This window comes from Carex rostrata, chromosome 5 (genome assembly GCF_964058835.1).
Source record: "Carex rostrata chromosome 5, lpCarRost1.2, whole genome shotgun sequence".
Classification (NCBI taxonomy): domain Eukaryota; kingdom Viridiplantae; phylum Streptophyta; class Magnoliopsida; order Poales; family Cyperaceae; genus Carex; species Carex rostrata.
This window is the reverse complement of record NC_135922.1, coordinates 7,173,796-7,195,272: the sequence shown is the minus strand read 5'-3', so window position 1 is coordinate 7,195,272 and position 21,477 is coordinate 7,173,796. Positions and strand designations below refer to the sequence as shown.

General features: G+C 34.1%; 3 protein-coding genes across 3 annotated transcripts; all 3 read right to left on the bottom strand.

Annotated features, from left to right (window-relative positions):
• Positions 1-962: 962 nt before the first annotated feature.
• LOC144554537 (G-type lectin S-receptor-like serine/threonine-protein kinase SD2-5) lies at positions 963-3,925 on the bottom strand. Its single transcript, XM_078302854.1, has 2 exons — positions 1,243-3,925; positions 963-1,060 (listed from the first exon to the last, which is right to left on the bottom strand). The coding sequence occupies exon 1, from the start codon at positions 3,859-3,861 to the stop codon at positions 1,357-1,359; it is 2,505 nt and encodes an 834-aa protein (XP_078158980.1). The 5' UTR covers positions 3,862-3,925; the 3' UTR covers positions 963-1,060; positions 1,243-1,356.
• Positions 3,926-11,686: 7,761 nt separating this feature from the next.
• Positions 11,687-14,375, bottom strand: LOC144554797 (G-type lectin S-receptor-like serine/threonine-protein kinase SD2-5). Its single transcript, XM_078303143.1, has one exon. The coding sequence runs from the start codon at positions 14,345-14,347 to the stop codon at positions 11,849-11,851; it is 2,499 nt and encodes an 832-aa protein (XP_078159269.1). The 5' UTR covers positions 14,348-14,375; the 3' UTR covers positions 11,687-11,848.
• A 5,147-nt stretch (positions 14,376-19,522) lies between these two features.
• LOC144553778 (EP1-like glycoprotein 2) lies at positions 19,523-21,106 on the bottom strand. Its single transcript, XM_078301974.1, has one exon. The coding sequence runs from the start codon at positions 21,104-21,106 to the stop codon at positions 19,523-19,525; it is 1,584 nt and encodes a 527-aa protein (XP_078158100.1).
• Between the last annotated feature and the right edge of the window lie 371 nt (positions 21,107-21,477).

Here is a 21,477-nt window from a genome sequence, read left to right as displayed (position 1 = left end):
TCCGACCCGACCCGATAGCACCTCTATTCGTAACCTAGAGGCTGCTCAAACGGGAAAGATGGAACCCGTTTGTTCACTGGACCTGTTCACTGGTCAAGAACCGGGCTGTTCACTGGACAAGGAAATGGGCTACTCCAACGGGTTGTTCGGTTATTGTTCAGGCCCGTTCGGTTTGTAGTAATTAATTTGAACCTGAACTGAACTGAACTTCGGACTTTGTTCGGATCATAGTCCGTTCAATATTTATTAGTTATCTGTTCAGCCCGTTTGTTCACGGACTGTTCTGTTCAATTAGCAGCCCTAAAATAGGTAAATACACTAAATATATATTTTGCTAAGTAGGAATCACATACTTGCTAAATATATATACCCTTCACCAATTCTCTTTTCTTATCCAGTGACAGTTTTATTTATACAAAACAATTACAAATATAAAGGATGACACAACAAATAAAAATTTAACTGGTGCTTCTTATTCTCAATTAACTAACATAAAAGCACCCTCAGGGCCCTAAACCCCACTTCTCTATAATAAAAAATAAAAATAAAAATACGGTAAACACTTCCTTCCCCTCACGGTTACCACATTTTGTTTGCTCAAGAAACCAGTATTGTAAAAAACATCTGTTTAGGTCGATTAATCGGTAGATTAGTCGTTAGCGGTGATCAAATCGTCACGGATTTTCTCAACTAATCGGTCGATTATTTCCAATTATGGCTGATTATTCCTGATTATTCTCGATTAATCGCTTGATAATACCTTGTTTGTTTGACGAGTGTACGTATATCGTTATTTACAACACTACAAGAAACAAATTGCAAGAGGATAGTGTTTTCTGTTTCTTTTCTACACCGTGTTGCACTTTTGTGCACCTGCACTAGAAAAGTTGCCAAAATGACTTGTATTTCTGATTCATAACATCTCTCCCAATAGTGTACTATTAATTAGGTACCTACACTATATATTTTACAATAGTAATATCTTCAAACATACATGCATAAAATCATCCATATATTACAATAGTTATACCTTCAAACATACATGCATCAAATAGAAAACCTAATATACCAGTATACAATGGATGATTTTCTCGCGGGAAACAACAACTCCCAAGATTTCTTTTCCAGACAATAAAACAATTTGACATAACAATAATAATACCTTCAAACATACATGCAATATCATCATCCATACATTACAATCATAATACTTTCAAAATATACATGCATCAAATAGGAAACAATCTTATAATTAAATACTATAAAAGCACACTTCTCACCAGTGCAATTCAAAGATTGCTACAAGTACTCTTTCAGCTTGGAGTCAGAATGCTTCGAATAAAGGATCCCGTAATTTCACCGAGGGCCTGACAAAACTGAAGCTGCAAAGGGAGCTGATTGATCCACTATGCTAGATATATTTGCGATCATTGGAATTGAAGAAACAAAATTATAATCCAATGATGTTTCAACCTCCATCACTCCCTCTAAAATCTTAACCACTATTAACATTGAAGGCCTTCGGTTACCATCCCATTGCAAGCACCACATTGCAAGCTCCATCACATTCACAATTTTTTTTTTGTATAATTCGATATCACTAAGATTTTTGTCAATCAAATCTAATAATCCATTGCTCTTAGATTTTTCTTCCAACAATTTAATCAGATGGCGATTCTCTTCGGTTTGGGAATCATCAAGGTTTCTTCTTCCAGATAGAATCTCTATTACCACCACACCAAAACTGTAAACATCAACCTTCTCAGTGACCATTGCTGTCAGCCATTCAGGTGCTAAATATCCAGGAGTACCCCGCATTTGAGTCATTACTCTGCTAATGTCCCTATCAATAAGCTTGGCTAATCCAAAGTCAGAAACTTTAGCATTAAATTTTTCATCTAAAAGAATATTTTCTGGCTTGATATCGAAATGCACAATTTTGTGCCTGCATTCCTCATGAAGATAACATAAACCCTTGGCTATGTCGGTTATAATTTTGAATCTCATTGGCCAATCCAAAGGAATTCTCCCATCTCTGCAATAGATCCACTGATCCAACGACCCGTTACACATGTACTCAAAAACTAAAATCCTATTCAACTTGTCTGCACAGAAACCGATCAGCCTCACCAGATTGATGTGATGGATGTTGCCTATAGTCTTGACCTCTGCCAAGAAATCTTTCTTTCCATGTATAATGTTATCTAAACGTTTAACTGCTATTCTCTCATCACCCCACTTTCCTTCAAACACAGTACCAAATCCACCTTTTCCGAGTATTTTGACAAAGTTTTCAGTGGCCGTTCGGAGCTCTTCAAAAGTGAACCTGGTTGGCATCCCTGGTAATTGTGCCATGATATCCTCATCTTGCTCTTCTTCACGTTTCCTCAAACACACAAGATAAATACAAATTAAGCTGAGCACAAAGAGCAAAGCTCCAAATGTGGAACCCAGTATTGCACGAAGCCTAACTTTGGAACTTGCAGCTTGCACTTTAATATATATAGTGGACTGAAAGCCCGCATTAGGTTCATTCTTAAAAGAGAAAACCTCTAATAGTGTTAAACAAATGCCATCTGATGATAAGTTTCCATTAGAAGACCGAAATAAAGCTGCTTTACATTTGCAATCTCTAAGACATGCCCTTTTGCAACTCTCCCCACCAGTTGTGTTAAATCCAACATTGTTAGCATCACTGAAATAGTATACATTGTTAAGGTCTAACATATGGTGATTGTTTGCATCTTGACATGTTATATTAGTTACGGCAGAGCAGCCAAGCTCTGGTCGTTGGTTATCAACCAGATTGAAATACATCTCCAAGGTTCCTGCAGGGCAGGTGCACTGTCCATTATGGCAGATTCCATAGTGCCCACAGACTGTTGGGTAGTCACAATTATCCTTTTTAAACAAATCAGCCACCGTTGTCCATTTATGAAAGTAATAATCATAATCATAAAGTCTTAAGTGTCCATCAAACTCTAATCTCATGTATTGTATTGATTTTGGAGGTGGAAATGTTAAAATAGATGATGTTGGAGGGGCATTATCAGTATTTGATAATGTTAAGAATACAGTTAGGCTGCCATTCATGAACTTTATAAAAATAGACGGGTCCACTGTTCTATTTGATTCATCATATTTACCATAACCATTATAGTAATACTTCAGCGGGGGAACGGAATCTACAAATCCATACAAACCACTTGCAAGGGGGGTAAGATAAAGCTGACTTTTAGCCAAATCGGTGCTGGAGGAATTGGCAGTGATCCTCATGCCTCCTGCCAACGTTTGCCCCATTATTAAACAATCAGTTGGGTAGTCAAAAGATTGCCAGATTGTCAAATGATTTTTGTCGAAAAGCACCAGATTACCAGCTTCCGTGACATTAATACCGGCCACAGATCGATTAACCACGTTAGTAGACCAAACTGGGGTACCATCACTATCACGAAGGGTTAGACCATCTTTAGATGTTAGTTGAAGTGTGGCATTTTCACTGACAGGGTGGAATCGATTTGCTGACCAGATGACTTGTGGAGGGTTGGGGTAGTACCCTGGATAACCATCATATGCAAATACGATGTATATGGAAAGAAAATAGCTCTTACAGGGTGGGAAGCAGTAAAACCCAGTAGCAAATGACAACCCGTGAGTTACGTTTAGCCGGAGGAGGAGGGAATTGACAATTTCACCACTAGTGAACGTATAGTTGTATGTGAGATCGGATGGTGTGTTGGTCCATGATACCGGAGCGCTTGCAGTGGGATTGAAATAAGGTTGTGGATTAACAGAGAAACAAAAGCACATGAGAAGTGCAACGAAGGCAAGGGAAGAAGTGAAAGCCATTTGGGGCAGCATTGTTGGTTTGTTTGTTTAGCAATAGAGATGGTATTTCAATAGCAATAGACCCAGGAAGAAGTTATAAATTCATAAAACGGTGCATTCATAAAACCATTCAGAAATGAAAAAGTCTGTGTCCCAAAAGTCGTACAATGCCTAATTAGATATAGGGACTCTGTTTTGAGATTCGTGCTAGATTAAAACGGTCGACTCAGATCTCATTCTACTCAGTCAGCTGGTATTGCACTTGATCTGAATTCATGAAATTATATTTCTTAATCATCCTATTGAGATATTATCTCTATTGCTATTAATTGACTCATTAATCATCGGATTGACTGGTCAGATGAATGGTAAGGAAATTACTAGAGCATCAAGCAAATAGATTTCCATATATTGGCTTCTCCATTTCTTTTTTCTTATCCAGTGACAATTTTATTTTAAAAAAATTAAAAATTTAACTGGGGCTTTTAATTCTCAATAAACTAACATAAAAGCATATTATTAATTAGTTAATAAACGCTTACATAATATAATAAAAGTTGACCTTTAATTATTTGACAGTAGAGCAAACAAATATTGATTTCTCATTCTTAAGTTTAGTAATATAATCTTGTTTCGTACCTATTTTTTTTACATACAATTTTTTTTTCTAAGAAAAGGTATCAGAAAAGAAAACTAAAGTCAATAAAATGAAGGATAATTGAAGTGGCTTTAAATTATAAATTCAGGTTGTTTAATTTAATTTTTTATTTTATCAGAATAAATGCAAGAAATAATCGCTACTGTTGTTTTGGATGAGAATGTAGAATTTTAGAGAAATTAATTAATTAATTTTTCTAAGAAAATTAAGATATCTCCGAAATTATATATTACGGGTTAATTTCAAGATTTTCTTGTTCTTGTTAGAAACAAACACTTGGTTGTTGTAGAAAACATAGACAGGTAGTTTAAATGAGATAATGGAGGCACTATTTTCTTTTTCTCCGATTGTCTAATGGAGAAGGACAAAATATACTTCATTAATAATATCAACAGTCCCTGTTGCCTTACAAATATTCTTTGAATAATTGCAATTATATTAAATTATTGTTGTTTCGCAAAGTGGTATAATCATGATTTCAATGTCAAATGTCATGTCATAGAGCACCATTTTTAATGCTGTTCAAATTAATTTGATTAGTACCCATATATTTGATAAATACAATTCTTCTTGATAATTCCTTACCAATAAATTCTTCTTGATAATTATAGCAAATTCGGACAAGTTTGTTCTTAACAATTGTATGTATAATTGTATATTCTTGTGACATTCGGTAATGTTAATATATTTTTTTGAATTTATTTAACATTTATTTATTATATTATAAAATATGAAGGTTTAATATGTAAAAAATCAATTTATCTTATAAAAAAATAATAAAAAGAAAAGATGACCAACGCGGTCTCCATGCCTTCCATCTTCATTATTTTTGCAAAGCCACTTAACGTATGTCTTGAAACCCCTGTAAATATATACTCCTCCTTAATCAAACTCTTAACAGAAAATAAAAATAAAAATCGTAAATGAAAGAGAAAAATATTTTTTTTGAGAAAATTAAACTAAATATTTTGATAAATATTCTTATATTTGATTACATGTATGATTGGAATTCCGACAACGTCTCGTTTATCATGAACAATAATATTATTGCTCGAATTGAATTTCTGGATTTATCGCTATGAGATAACTGGATATTTCTATAATCTGGATCCTCTTCGGTAACACAAATTTTGAGTTCATATGCAGATCGTCCGATCAGAATCCTAAGAAAGCACGGGGACACTTTAATATTCGTGTTGAAGCAGGTGATATGAGTTCAGCTGTACAAGGGGTCCTCTTCCACGTGACTTCTTTTGCTACAAATTGTCAAATTCTGTTCTCCTCCAAATTCTCACCGTTGGATCACAATCGGACGTTCAGAAATGTACACCATTGGTGAACCATGATTATTTAATTAAGATTTATATATAAAATCTGAAACTGATCATGCAACTGGCATGAACGGATATCCCAAGTGTGTTCTTTTCGCATGCGTACCCTGGACCCACATGTCACTGTCACTGTCACTGTCATTTCCTTTTTCTTATTTAGTTTTGATTTTAGTAAACGGCAAGCTTCTTATTTTATTACTAGTATCATAGCCGTGCGTTACAATATGACATATTATAAGAAACAAATATATCAATGAAAATAATAATTATTTAAAAATTAAAACACATGTTAATAGAAAATTTATATGATTCTTTATTTTTAATTAACTTTGATGATGTGATGATTATTTATTTTTAAGTACCAATGATATCAAATAATAGCTTGATTCGAATCTAATATCAAATATCATACAACTATTCAATATCAACATATAATATGATATAAAAAAAACATAAATAAAAAATGTCATCGTGTGTATGTATAGGAGATACACACACACATATTATAAGAGAAATATATATTCACACACACGTTCCAATTTATATTATTATTATTCTTCTTCTTTGTTTCCAATTTAGAATATATATATACACACACAAATTGATATATTCTATATTGAAAATATATTCTAAATTACCCACACCAATATGTATAGAAACAAAGAAAGAGAAATAAGAAAATAAAAAAAATGATTTCCATTGTGATCTGTATAGAAACAAAGAAGAAGTAAGAAAACAAAGAAATAAGAAAATGAAATGTGGAGTCTTCTCAACTGAAGAGGAGAAATATGAAAAAAAAAAGAAATAAGGAAACAAATAAATATATCACTAAATTTTAGAATTTGTTCAATTTTAATTGTAACGTATCGTGTGGCAGCACATGTGGTGGGTATGTTTTTAACTAAATTTAGACTTTTATACATAAAATAGATGCATTTAATCAAAATAAGACAAATTATGTAATCGAAGGGCTGAGATCAAATCTGAAGTTTCATCTTTCAATCGTAACCATTGGCGGATCGGACACCCAATGTGCTTAATAATAAAATGGAGATTTCATATTATATAGCAGACTTGGAACTTAGTTGTTGTATGTAAACTTGGCATTTACTAAATTAAAGATAAAATTCAGATTGTGATCCTTACATCTTTTGAAAAACACTAAATTGGTTCCTATGTTTTTCAGGAGCATCAAATTAATTTTTTATTTTATAAAAAAAATCAAAATATTATGTAATTTTTTTTTTATCAAGAATTGGTATTTTGTTAGCTAGTGGTAGAGGTAAAGAGAAAGTATGGAGGTCAGTTAATTCTCATTTAAAATTTTTTTTTTTTGTATTATTGTATGATTTTCTATATAATTTAGAGTAAAATGTCAAGAAATTATAAAATTGATTCTTATTTTTTGCACAAAAATTTTATATGATTGATCCTCATATATATTTGACCCCAATAGTTTGAAAGTCTGACTCCGCCTCTACTGTTAGCCATGTTGCTCTTTTGGGCATCGGATATATTTTCTTTGAATTGTCATATTTATTATCATTTAATACTGTATCTAAACATTAATTGCAAGGCTTTCATATTTTTTTTCCAGCATATACATATACTGTTGAAACGTTAATAAGAATTAAAACTCGTTGCCAATATATAAACTTAATAGAATAGTATTAACAACTGTAAAATTAATTTTAAATTTTGACAATTGTAATTGGTAATGCATATTATTTCCATAAAAAAATTTCAATGTAAGTTTTATTTTTCAACAAATTTGCAAGTGTTCATGTATAATTATAATTCATGAAAAGATGTTTAATTTTCAACAATTTTAATATATGACACATCATCAATATTTCATCCATTTGATTTCATTCTCTCTCCTTATTTATTTGATCGAAACACTTAATCTTTTATTGTGTTCTCCTCATTTAAAAGAAAATATGTGTTTAATTTTATTATGATGCAACGAAAATTTCAAAAAATTTACCAATCCATTTTATTTCTCTATAAATATTTCTTCACAGTTAATCATATCATTCTTATATTACGTGCTATTTTTTATTTTTTTTTGTGAGAAGCCATAAGGCGACCCTCACACACCCACTCCACACCCTTTTTTTATTTCTTTCTTTCATCTGGGTAGGTGTTTTTGTCTGATAAATCTGATCACTGCTTTTGGTGCTTCCACTTAGTAGATTTGACCACCGCTTGTTGCTTCACCTAATTTATTCGAGCATGTGTTTTCATCTAGCAAATATGTCCATCGTTTTTTGGCGCTTATGCTTTTTGGATCGGGTCCCAACTCTGCGCTTCGCGTTTCTGGGATTTTTTATTCTTCACAACAAGCGATTTGCTTTTTCTTTTCTTCTTCCGAACTCTCCTTCTTCTCTTTGGCAATGGAAGAGTGGGTGGACTGAGTTGTACATATAAATACTTATTTTATATGTTGTTGTCTGTGTTAGCTGTTTGTTGGCGTTTGCTATATATATGTGTTATCTTTCTTCTCCTTCTCTTTTCCCATCATTTTCTTGCTTCCACACTGGCAGTTCTTTATTGGGACCTTTAAGTGGTGATTGTTCCGGTCCGGTTGATTTAGTTCCCGGTCTGATTTGATTCAGTGTCTCTATTGAAACTTCGGAGTGGTGATTATTCCGGTCCGATTGATTCAGTTTTCGGTCTAATTTTATTCAATGTCCTCTCCGATGTAGTATGTTAGAAGGAATATGACAATAACGTGCACTGAGGAAATAATGACTATGTTCCTATCATTTCCATCAAGCAATTAGGATTACCAACTTGGTCCCAACATGATGCACATACTTCTTATGTGTTTTTAATTTGTTTATAGCAGTATGTTTTTCAGACACTCGTCTACGTAACAACTAATTTGTAATTCTTTTAATTCAATAAAATTACCAACGTGCTTTTTTAAAAAAAATGTTAGTTTTAGTTTTTGTGTTTTTAGCGTGGGTGTTATTTTCTACACATCATACATCAGACGCCATATTTTTAATAGCGGTTGTTAAAATAAAACATGGTGCACGAGTTTGTAAAGGAACTTGCCGACTTGTTAAATTCACCAATTTTGAAGGTGTAAAATATCATTTTTTAGTTTTAAAATTCTAAAAAAAAAGTGTTGAGTTTATTTTCTTGGAAATTTAATGATCATATCTTGAAACTATAATTTATATTCTAGAATATATATTAACAGCATTTTTTATTAATATAGAATTGAAAATCGATGTTATTTATAGATATTTAATTGAAATTTAGAGACTAATTAATTCATCGTTATCTAAAAACGATTGGACAAGGATCATATTTTGAAAGCATATTTCAATACTAGATAATGCATTAACAACTTTATTTATTTTTTTATTTAAAATAATTTCCAACGACAGTTGTAAACCATATGATATACAAACTACAACTATCCAAATCTTGTATTATTTTTCCTAATATCACCTTAGAAGAAATTAAAAGATGCCAACCCAACAATTGAATTAAGAAATATTTAAATATAAATCATAATGATTATATATATAACTTTTTTATGTAATAATTAAAGATCAAGCCATTAAACTATTTAATATTAAAAAAATAGTATTTGAAACCTAAGATGTTTAATTAAATGTCATCATCTACCTGTTTAGATCTTCTTTTCTGAATATGACTAATTAATAGTTCATACTTCAAAAGCAAACAAGAGTCCAGCTAGTATCACATTGGTGTTATATGACATCAACTATAAAATTAATTGGATAGACTTCAAACGACTAATTCAAACCGATTTACTTTATGAGTGATGCGTTTACATGCAATTTTTTTTTATATTTTCTATTTATTTTAGGATCAAATCAGGCGGTCAAAAATGTTGAAAAATGAATGCATTAAAATTAACTTAAAAACTCACACAATTGACCGCTTGACTTGATACTAAATAAATTCAAAAAATTATAAATTTTGCATGTAAACATGCAACTAATGAAATAGATGGGTTTGAACGGTTTGAATTCACCGTTTGAAGTCGAGACGATAGGTTTTGGAGTTAGTGTTATATAGGCTGAAATGACACTGATATCATACTAGCCGGACTCAACAATCAATGGAGAAAAAAATTAACATAGTTTGCATTTTATGTACTCAGATAGCTAGGCATCTATTATTTAAAAAAAAAAAATAAAAAAAAAACATATTGGTTGCTTTCCTTTTTATTGCTATTCCTAGCCCAAAAAAATATATAGCAATCCAGATCTTGGAAAGAAGATCAATAAAAATTTATTATTATTCTTAGGCCCAGCTTATTATTTGTAAGATGATATTATTATTATTATTATTTGTAAGATGATATTATTATTATTCTTAGGCATCTATTATTATTATTATTATTATTATTATTATTATTATTATTATTATTATTATTATTATTATTATTATTATTATTATTATTATTATTGTTATTATTGTTATTGGTTGCATTCCTTTTTATTGCTATTCCTAGCCCAAAAAAATATATAGCAATACAGATCTTGGAAGAAGATCAATAAATTTTTCTATTTTTTGTTAGGCCGAACTTATCATTTGTAAGATGATATTATTATTATTGTTATTATTGTTATTGGTTGCATTCCTTTTTATTGCTATTCCTAGCCCAAAAAAATATATAGCAATACAGATCTTGGAAGAAGATCAATAAATTTTTCTATTTTTTGTTAGGCCGAACTTATCATTTGTAAGATGATATTATTATTATTTGGGCCGATAAATGCTAATAATTTTCTTTTTGAGGCCTAAAAATCCAGACCATATTACAGCCCACTTATGTTTAGTATTAATTACCCATGAACGATATTGTAAGAGAAGCTCTGTTGCCTTCTGATGTTAAGGGCCTGTCACAAGGTTTAATTACCAATTCCATGATGAAAGCACAGGGGCATGATCTGATGCTTGGGCTAGAGACCCATATGCATGAAGAAGATGAAGGGGCATGATCTGAAGAAGGTGCTTAATTGTAGTTTTTGCAGGGGCTTATATGCTTATGTGTTTGTTAGTACTCTTTTTTTGTTGAATGTTTGTACTTAATGTAATCAACTTGAGTAGTAGGAGTAATTGGAGAGAGATAGTAATACAAGGTATTTTTAATACATGCTTAGGTCTTGAAACTTTGTTTTGTTATTGTTTGTATTCTGGTACCAGAGAGATGGTACCTGCTATGAACTGTGTATTTGGTTTTCAGTTAATGAAAATCGGTGGGAATACCCACTTATTTCAAAAAAAACAAGTTGAGTAGAAAATTTGACTCCATTTTATCTTAAAAAATAAAATAAAAATTAGTCCAATAGTATTTTACAGTGCATTTGAACTTAACATAATTAAAAAGGTTGTGAGTCTAATTTGTACTACTTTTTTTTTTTTTGGGTGAAGTGATGGATTATATGATTTTTTTTTTTAAATTGACCATTGTTTTCACTCTGTCTTTTTTATTCAAATATATATTTTAATTAAGAGAGAAATTGAGTATAAATTTCCAGCACAAATGTAACAAAATATATAAAATCTGACCTACAAAAACTGGAAATTAAAAAAAATGCATTGGGTATAATTTTTAGAATACCTTCAAACATACATAAGCCAAATTGACATAACAATTATAATACCTTCAAACATACATACATAGAATCATCCAAACATTACAATACTAATACCTTCAAACATACATGCATCAAATAGAAAACCTAATATACCAGTATACAATGGATGATTTTCTCGAGGGAAACAACAACTCCCAAGATTTCTTTTCCAGACAATAAAACAATTTGACATAACAATAATAATACCTTCAAACATACATGCAATATCATCATCCATACATTACAATCATAATACTTTCAAAATATACATGCAGCAAATAGGAAACAATCTTATAATTAAATACTACCAAAACACACTTCTCACCAGTGCAATTCAAAGATTGCTACGAGTACTCTTTCAGCTTGGAGTAAGAATGCTTCGAATAAAGGATCCCGTAATTTCACCGAGGGCCTGACAAAACTGAAGCTGCAAAGGGAGCTGATTGATCCACTATGCTAGATATATTTGCCATCATTGGAATTGAAGAAACAAAATTATAATCCAATGATGTTTCAACCTCCATCACTCCCTCTAAAACCTTAACAACTACTAACATTGAAGGCCTTCGGGAACTATCCCATTGCAAGCACCACATTGCAAGCTCCATCACATTCACAATTTCCCTTTTGTATAATTCGATATTACCAAGATTTTTGTCAATCAAATTTAATAAACCATTGCTCTTAGATTTTTCTTCTAACAGTTTAATTAGATGGCGATTCTCTTCGGTCTGGGAATCATCAAGGTTTCTTCTTCCAGATAGAATCTCCATTACCACCACACCAAAACTATAAACATCAACCTTCTCAGTGACCATTGCTGTTAGCCATTCAGGTGCTAAATATCCGGGAGTGCCCCGCATTTTAGTCATTACTGTGCTAATGTCCTTATCGATAAGCTTGGATAACCCAAAGTCAGAAACTTTAGCATTAAATTTTTCATCTAAAAGAATATTTGCTGGCTTGATATCGAAATGTACAATTTTTTGCCTGCAATCCTCGTGTAGATAACATAAACCCTTGGCTATGTCAGTTATAATTTTGAACCTCATGGGCCAATCCAAGGGAGCTCTCCTATCTCTGCAGTAGATCCACTGATCCAATGACCCGTTACACATGTACTCATAAACTAAGAGCCTATTCAACTTGTCGGCACAGAAACCGATCAGCCTCACCAGATTGATGTGATGGATACTGCCAATAGTCACAACCTCTGTTAAGAAATCATTATTTCCATGACGAACGTTATCCAAAAGTTTCACTGCAATTCTCTCATCCCCCCACCTTCCTTCAAATACAGTACCGAATCCACCTTTTCCGAGTATTTTGACAAAGTTTTCAGTGGCCGCTCGTAGCTCTTCGAAAGTGAACCTAGTTAGCATCCCTGGTAATTGTTCGATGATATCCTCATCTTCCGCTTCTTCCCGTCTTCTGAAACACACTATGTAAATACTAATTAAGGTGAGGATAGAGAACAGAGCACCAAATGTGGAACCTAGTATTGCTTTTAGCCAAACTTTGGAACTAGAAGGTGATGAAGGGACAGCTTGCACCGGGACAGCTTGCACCGGGACAGCTTGCACCTTAATATATACAGAAGAATACGCATCAGGTTGATTCTTAAAGGAAAAAACATCTGGTAGTGTTAAACACTTTCCATCTGATGACTTCCCTTTAGTAGTCTGAAACAGAGCAGCTTTACATTTGCAATCTCCAAGACATGCCTTTTTGCAAGTCTCCTCATCAGTTGCATAAAATGCAACATTGTCAATACTATTGAAATAATATACATCGGTAAGGTTTAACAAAAGGTGGTTGTTTGTATCTTGACAAGTTATATTAGTAACTGCATAGCAACCAAGCTCTGCTCGCCGGCTATCAAATGGCTTCAAATAATTTCCTAAGGTTCCTGTGGGGCAGGTGCATTGTCCATTATCACAAATCCCGTACTTCCCACAGACTGTTGGGTAATCACAGTTACTCAAATTGAGCAAATCAGCCACCATTTTCCATTGAAATGCACCATAATCATAATCATAATCATAGAGTCTTAAGTGTCCATCAGACTCTAATCTTATGTACTGTATTGAATTAGCATACGAAAAGTGAAAAATTGGTATATCATAAGTTAGTAACGCGGAGGACATAGTTATGTTGCCGTTCGAAAACTTTATAGACATAGACTTGTCTACTGTTCTATTTGATATTCCATTTGTTGTGCTTTGGTAGTAGTACACCTGTGGGGGATTCGAATTGAAAAATCCATACAAACCATCTGCAAGGAGGGTGAGATAAAACTGGCTTTCAGCCAAATTGGTGCTAGAGGAATTGGCACTGATCCTTATGCCTCCTTCCAACGTTTGCCCCATTACTAGACAATCAGTTGGGTGATCAATAGATTGCCAGATTGTGGAATTATTTATATCAAAGAGCACCAGATTACCGGCTTCTGTGATATTAATACCAGCCACGGATCGATTCAACCCGCTAGTAGACCAAACAAGGCTACCATCACTGTCACGGAGGGTTAGACCATCTGTAGATGTTAGTTGAAGTGTGGCATTTTCACGAACAGGGCGATCTCGATTTGCTGACCAGATGACTTGTGGAGGAATGTAGTACTCATCAAATGCAGATATGATGTATATGGAGAGAATAAAGCTATTACCAGGTGGCAAGTAGTAAAACCCAGTAGCAAATGACAACCCGTGACTTACGTTTAGCCGTAGGAGGAGGGAATTGGCATATTCACTATAGAAAACCATGGGTTGGAGATCAGATGGTGAGTTTTTCCATGATGCCGGAGCGCTTGCAATGGGATAGTTATAAAGTTGTGGATTAACAGAGAAAGGGAAGCACAAGAGAAGTGCAACGAAGGCAAGGGAAGAAGTAAAAGCCATTTGGGGTAGCATAATTGATTTGGTTCTGTAGCAACATGGTAGAGAAAAGCTTAGTTGATGTAGAAAACTAAGACTAGTAGTTTAAATGAGACTAGTAGTTTAAACAAAGACTATCAACAGTCCCTGTTGCCTTGCAAATATTTCTTGAATAATTTAGATTATATTAAACAGTTGTTGTTACCTTGCAAAGAGAGGTAATGAGGATGTGACTATAATGAAATGTTTTTCAATGTCAAATGTCATGTCATAGAGCACAATTTTAAATGCTGTTGAAAATTAATTTCATTAGTACTACTATGCATGCAAAATGTATTTATTTTTGATAAATACAATTCCTCTTGATAATTCTTTGCCAAGTAATTAAACGTCGATCGTTGTCTTTGACTGGAATGAGAAATGTTAAATGTTAGTGGCCTAGTGGGAGAAGTGTCCTACACGAGATGTTGTGATCTCCACGCTTTTTACAGCATCATTTTCCCTTCAGTTTTTAACGCTTGTGCTTCGGTCATTCTGAAGATCAAATTTAATAACAAGAAACACCTATCACAGCCTCGCTCATCAAGTGGTAATTTCTTCAAATTTGTACTGGTATAGCATTTAATTCTATAGACCAGGATCAGTCAACATAGGTGTTGGTGGGACCGACAAAATTGGGGGTGACTACTGACTACTGAGCAGTGGCCAACAAAGAAAACTAAGTTTGATTCCTAAAACTTGTCAAAGGAATCTACAGTCAATAAAAAGGAATGTTGATTAAAGTGGCCCACAATTATGAAAGGTTGTTTCATTATATATATTTTTTTATACCATAATAAATGGAGAATGATTCTGTTATGTTCTTTTTGAATGAGAATATAGAACTTCAGAGATATTAATTGGTTATAAAAATCATGATCTCTGAGAGATTCTATAAAAATTATGATCAGGTTGGGGATTAACTGAGAAAGAGAAGCACATGAGAAGTGCAACGAAGGCAAGGGAAGAAGTTAAAGCCATTCGACGATAAAGATGGTAGTGCCTATAATTGTAAGGAAATTGTTTTTGTTAATCATCCGATTGAGATACCATCTAAATTGCTACTTTGTTTCTTTTTAAAGGTTTGTGGATGTCTCTATTGCTATTAATGAGCCATAGTAAAAAATAATGACTAAAATTGCCCGCTTGATTGATAACAATAGTCAATTGACTCATTAATCATCCAATTGATTTATTATATGAATTGTAAGGAAACTGCCCTTGTTGTTCGCATACTGAGCAAAACATCAAGCAAGTCAAGATTTCCATATATACCCTTCTCCAATTCTCTTTTCTTATCCAATGACAGTTTTATTCATTCAAAACAATTAAAAATATAAAGGATGACACAACAAATAAAAATTTAACTGGTGCTTCTTATTGTCAATTAATTAACATGAAAGCACCCTCAGAGCCCTAAACCCCACTTTTATAAATATATATATATATATATAGGGTAAACATTTCCTTACCCTCACGGTTACCATATTTGTTTGCTCGAGAAACCAGTGTTGTAAAAAACATCTGTTTAGGCCGATTAATCGGAATATTAGTCGTTGACAGTGATCAAACCGTCACGGATTTTCCCAACTAATCGCCCGATTATTTCTAATTATGTCTGATTATTCTCGATTAATAGCTTGATGATACCTTGTCTGTTCGACGAGTGTATATCGTTATTTACAACACTACAAGAAACAAAGTGCAAAGGGATAGTGTTTTCTGTTTCTTTTCTACACCGTGTTGCACTTTTGTGCACCTGCACTAGAAAAGTTCCCAAAATGACTTTGTATTTCTGATTCATAACATCTCTCTCAATAGCGTACTATTAGGTAGATACACTAAATATTTTACAATAGTAATACCTTCAAACATACATGCATAAAATCATCCATATATTACAATAGTTATACCTTCAAACATACATGCATCAAATAGAAAACCTAATATACCAGTATACAATGGATGATTTTCTCGCGGGAAACAACAACTCCCAAGATTTCTTTTCCAGACAATAAAACAATTTGACATAACAATAATAATACCTTCAAACATACATGCAATATCATCATCCATACATTACAATCATAATACTTTCAAAATATACATGCAGCAAATAGGAAACAATCTTATAATTAAATACTACCAAAACACACTTCTCACCAGTGCAATTCAAAGATTGCTACGAGTACTCTTTCAGCTTGGAGTCATAATGCTTCGAATAAAGGATCCCGTAATTTCACCGAACATCTGCTCGAACCATGTCTAGGGAATGTCTTGCTCAGCTCCCTCATACTCCGCTTTCACGCCTTCCCACCAATGCCTGCCTGACTTCTCTAGCAGTTGCACGGCCAACTCCACCTTGTTGGCATCCGGAATCCGGCACAGAGTGAACTTGGCCCTCACGTTCACCATCCACTCTTCCGCCTCAGGGTATCCCCCTGACCCATCAAAACGAGGGGGTGCTGAGCGCATGAACGCGTCGTAGAGTTGCCTAAACTCCTCTCCCGGTGCCACTTGAGTAACCGGTGCAGCTGGTCCTTGTGCCTGTTGCTCGGCTCTACGACCTCTCTCGTAGGCCGCAATCAACATCTCCTCTAGACCGCGCTCCATTATCTGAAAACTTAATACGCTTCATATTAAGTTTCACGACAATTTAAACTACCGTCCCATTCTACTTTTAATCCCCACTCGCGAATCCTATCAAGTCTGGTTATGGTTTGGTCTGGTTAGGGTTTGAAAAACGAACCAAACTTGTGCTCTGATACCAACTTATAACTGTCACACCCCGGAACTAGGGGTCGTGCAGTTACGCCGTGAATATATAGATGACTATACATTCACAAGGCAATTACGGTGTAAACCTAACATAATATCGGTTTACAACATCACCACTTATCATTTAATTCGATTTAAAATCATGTTTATACAAATACATTTATAGATTATCAAAATATACTCAATAGTATATATAAATTCGTGCAATAACTATATAATTGAAAGATTAAACAATCCCAAATCAATTCCCATTAACATTTTATACACAGTTTAAAACATAAAAAAAAAATTCATATTAAACCACAGTAAACGTTTAATATACAATTAGGTTTACAAAACCACTCGACACGGTCCGATAACATGGTTATACACAAATACCATACCAAAACCCTATCGACATCAAAATGGACTCAATGTGAGGCATACCCTATCGCTATGCGGCTTAAACCTCACTGGTCGAGCACTCGAATCCCTTCTATTCGCGTTTACCTGCAAACACATACAAAAGAATAAAGTTCCCCGAGGGGATAGGGGGGGTGAGAAAACTTGTCAACCGTTTTCTCAGTGCGGAATTTAGTCAGGGCTACTGGATTTGTAAGAAATCCATTACCGGAACTAAATAAACCCGCAACGAGTTTCAATTCAACAATTCGATAAAAGAAATGCATATGCAACATATATAGAAGCAATTGAAATCCAACTCATATCACAATCAAATGAAATCGAAGAATTCATAGAATGGTTTGGTATAACAGATACAATTGCTAAGTCCGGTTACAATTGATAGATATCGACTATCCATCTCATTTGGCTTAACATTTCTCTGGTCTGGTTTATAGTCAAACATCCATATCAATTCGTCAATTTCCAATTTAGGATTTCATATCTCCCGATCATGCAACGGGTTGTCACTCTTCCAAAGAGAGACCAATAACAATCAATTATCCACAGTTTCAATCCTCCTGCTATACTCTACCTTTTTGGTATCAGTTAACCTAGCTCTGCCTTTCTCCTTGGTTACCGATACCCTCCACAATTAGGGTTATTCACCGTATGCGCATATGGGCCCTGAGACAAAGTCTAGTAGCTAGCTAGACATTGTCCCTACAATTCACTCATTTCATTCACAATTAACTTATCCTCTGCCCTCTTCACATTTCAGTATTGTGGTTCCATTCAATTATCAAAACGATAGAACAATCAATCGAATAACAATACCAACATGCTAGATCAACAATATCATATCAATTCAATTATATCATTACTTATTTTTATGCAATGCTGCAAATAATGCTAACAATAGAGATCCAACATGAGGTCATGCACAATAAGTCAATTAACAATTCAATCGGTATATATATATAAGCACATATATATATATATACATGTACCGTTATTTAATTCTAAGTAATAGAATCCAAAACAGATCCCGTGAACCCCCGCACCTGATCAAGTAGGGCACTTGGGTAGGATCCGGTATCGCTAAACTCGACGACCTCGTCTAATCCGCTAATCCTCGGTCAATCGGGTCTATGCCTAAATTACATGGCATAGCAAGTCAATTTCAATATAATTCATAATTCCTATACCCAATCGCATTCTAATACTCGTAAACGGTCATTTACAATTCAATTCGTTTGAAAGTTGGTTCAAAACCCTAATCAATTTGGGATAATCTCACCATTCGGGTTTTAGTTGGAATTGAGACATGAAATCAATCAAATAACGCTCAAGAAGCAACAAAGACATTGATTCTCGAGTTTGGTTCAATTTGGTCGGGTTTCACCGAAACCCTAAAAATCAAGGGAAGGAAATGTAGAGAAAATGAGAAGAGGGAAGTACCAATGGAGTAGATGAGGGGGCGAGAATCAACCTCCTCTTCGATTTTCTCAAATTTTTCGGGTGGTTTCAAAGAGGAAGCTCTCTCTCTCACTCTCTCTTTTTCTTTCTTCTTTGGGGCGGAACACACAAGAGAAGGGGGAAAGGACGGAGAGAAAGAAGGAGAGAACAGGAATTTTGCTAAATAGACCCTCACTTTGTCGGATAAAACGTTATAACGTTTTGGTAAATCGTTATAACGATTCAGCTAGTGAAAAACGCAGGAAATAGTATATAAAATGCATAATTTAATGTATAAAACGTTATAACGTTTTGGTAAATCGTTATAACGATTCAGTTGGTGAGAAACGCCCTTAATTTAGTCTATAAAACGTTATAACGTTTTCTGAAAACGTTATAACGGTTTAATTGAATCCAGCCTTCATAAAATTGCCATTTTTATCAAATTTTACAGTGGAAAACGTTACATAACGTTTTAAAAACGTTATAACGTTTTAGGAAATTTTTTTTTTTTTTTTTTTTTTTTTTTTTTTTTCCACGGTGTTACACGAATCCACCTTTTCCGAGTATTTTGACAAAGTTTTCAGTGGCCGCTCGTAGCTCTTCGAAAGTGAACCTAGTTGGCATCCCTGGTAATTGTTCGAAGATATCATCATCTTCCGCTTCTTCCCGTCTTCTCAAACACACTATGTAAATACTAATTAAGGTGAGCATAAAGAGTAGAGCACCAAATGTGGAACCCAGTATTGCTCCAAGCCCAACTTTGGAACTAGAAGGTGATGAAGGAGCACCTTGCACCTTAATATATGCAGAAGAATACCCATCAGGTTGATTCTTAAAGGAAAAAACATCTGGTAGTGTTAAACACTTTCCATATTTTGAGTTCCCTTTAGTAGTCTGAAATAGAGCGGCTTTACATTTGCAATCTCCAAGACATGCCTTTTTGCAAGTCTCCTCATCAGTTGCATTAAATGCAACATTGTTAATATTATTGAAATAATATACATCGGTAAGGTTTAACAAAAGGTGGTGGTTTTCATCTTGACAAGTTATATTAGTAACTGCATAGCAGCCAATCTCTGCTCGTCGGTTATCAACCGGCTTGAAATAATTTCCCAAGGTTCCTGTGGGGCAAGTGCATTGTCCATTACTGCAAATTCCATAGTGCCCACAGACGGTAGGGTAATCACAGTTACTCAAATTGAGCAAATCAGCCACCATTTTCCATTGAAATGCACAATAATCATAATCATAATCATAGAGTCTTAAGTGTCCATCAGACTCTAATCTTATGTACTGTATTGAATTAGCAGACGAAAAGTGAAAAATTGGTATATCATAAGTTAGTAACGCAGAGGACATAGTTATGCTGCCGTTCGAAAACTTTATAGACATAGACTTGTCTACTGTTCTATTTGATATTACATTTGATATTTCATTTGTTGTTCTATAGTAATAGTACTCCTGTGGAGGATTTGAATTGAGAAATCCATACAAACCATCTGCAAGGAGGGTGAGATAAAACTGGCTTTCAGCCAAATTGGTGCTAGAGGAATTGGCACTGATCCTTATGCCTCCTTCCAACGTTTGCCCCATTACTAGACAATCAGTTGGGTGATCAATAGATTGCCAGATTGTGGAATTATTTATATCAAAGAGCACAAGATTACCAGCTTCTGTGATATTAATACCGGCCACAGATCGATTCAACCCGCTAGTAGACCAAACAAGGCTACCATCATTGTCACGGAGGGTTAGACCATCTGTAGATGTTAGTTGAAGTGTGGCATTTTCACGAACAGGGCGATCTCGATTTGCTGACCAGATGACTTGTGGAGGAATGTAGTACTCATCAAATGCAGATATGATGTATATGGAGAGAATAAAGCTATTACCAGGTGGCAAGTAGTAAAACCCAGTAGCAAATGACAACCCGTGACTTACGTTTAGCCGTAGGAGGAGGGAATTGGCATATTCACCATAGAAAACCATGGGTTGGAGATCAGATGGTGAGTTTTTCCATGATGCCGGAGCGCTTGCAATGGGATAGTTATAAAGTTGTGGATTAACAGAGAAAGGGAAGCACAAGAGAAGTGCAACGAAGGCAAGGGAAGAAATAAAAGCCATTTGGGGTAGCATAATTGGTTTGGTTCTGTAGCAACATGGTAGAGAAAAGCTTAGTTGATGTAGAAAACTGAGACTAGTAGTTTAAATGAGACTAGTAGTTTAAACAGAGACTATCAACAGTCCCTGTTGCCTTGCAAATATTTCTTGAATAATTTAGATTATATTAAACAGTTGTTGTTACCTTGCAAAGAGAGGTAATGAGGATGTGACTATAATGAAATGTTTTTCAATGTCAAATGTCATGTCATAGAGCACAATTTTAAATGCTGTTGAAAATTAATTTCATTAGTACTACTATGCATGCAAAATGTATTTATTTTTTATAAATACAATTCCTCTTGATAATTCTTTGCCAAGTAATTAAACGTCGA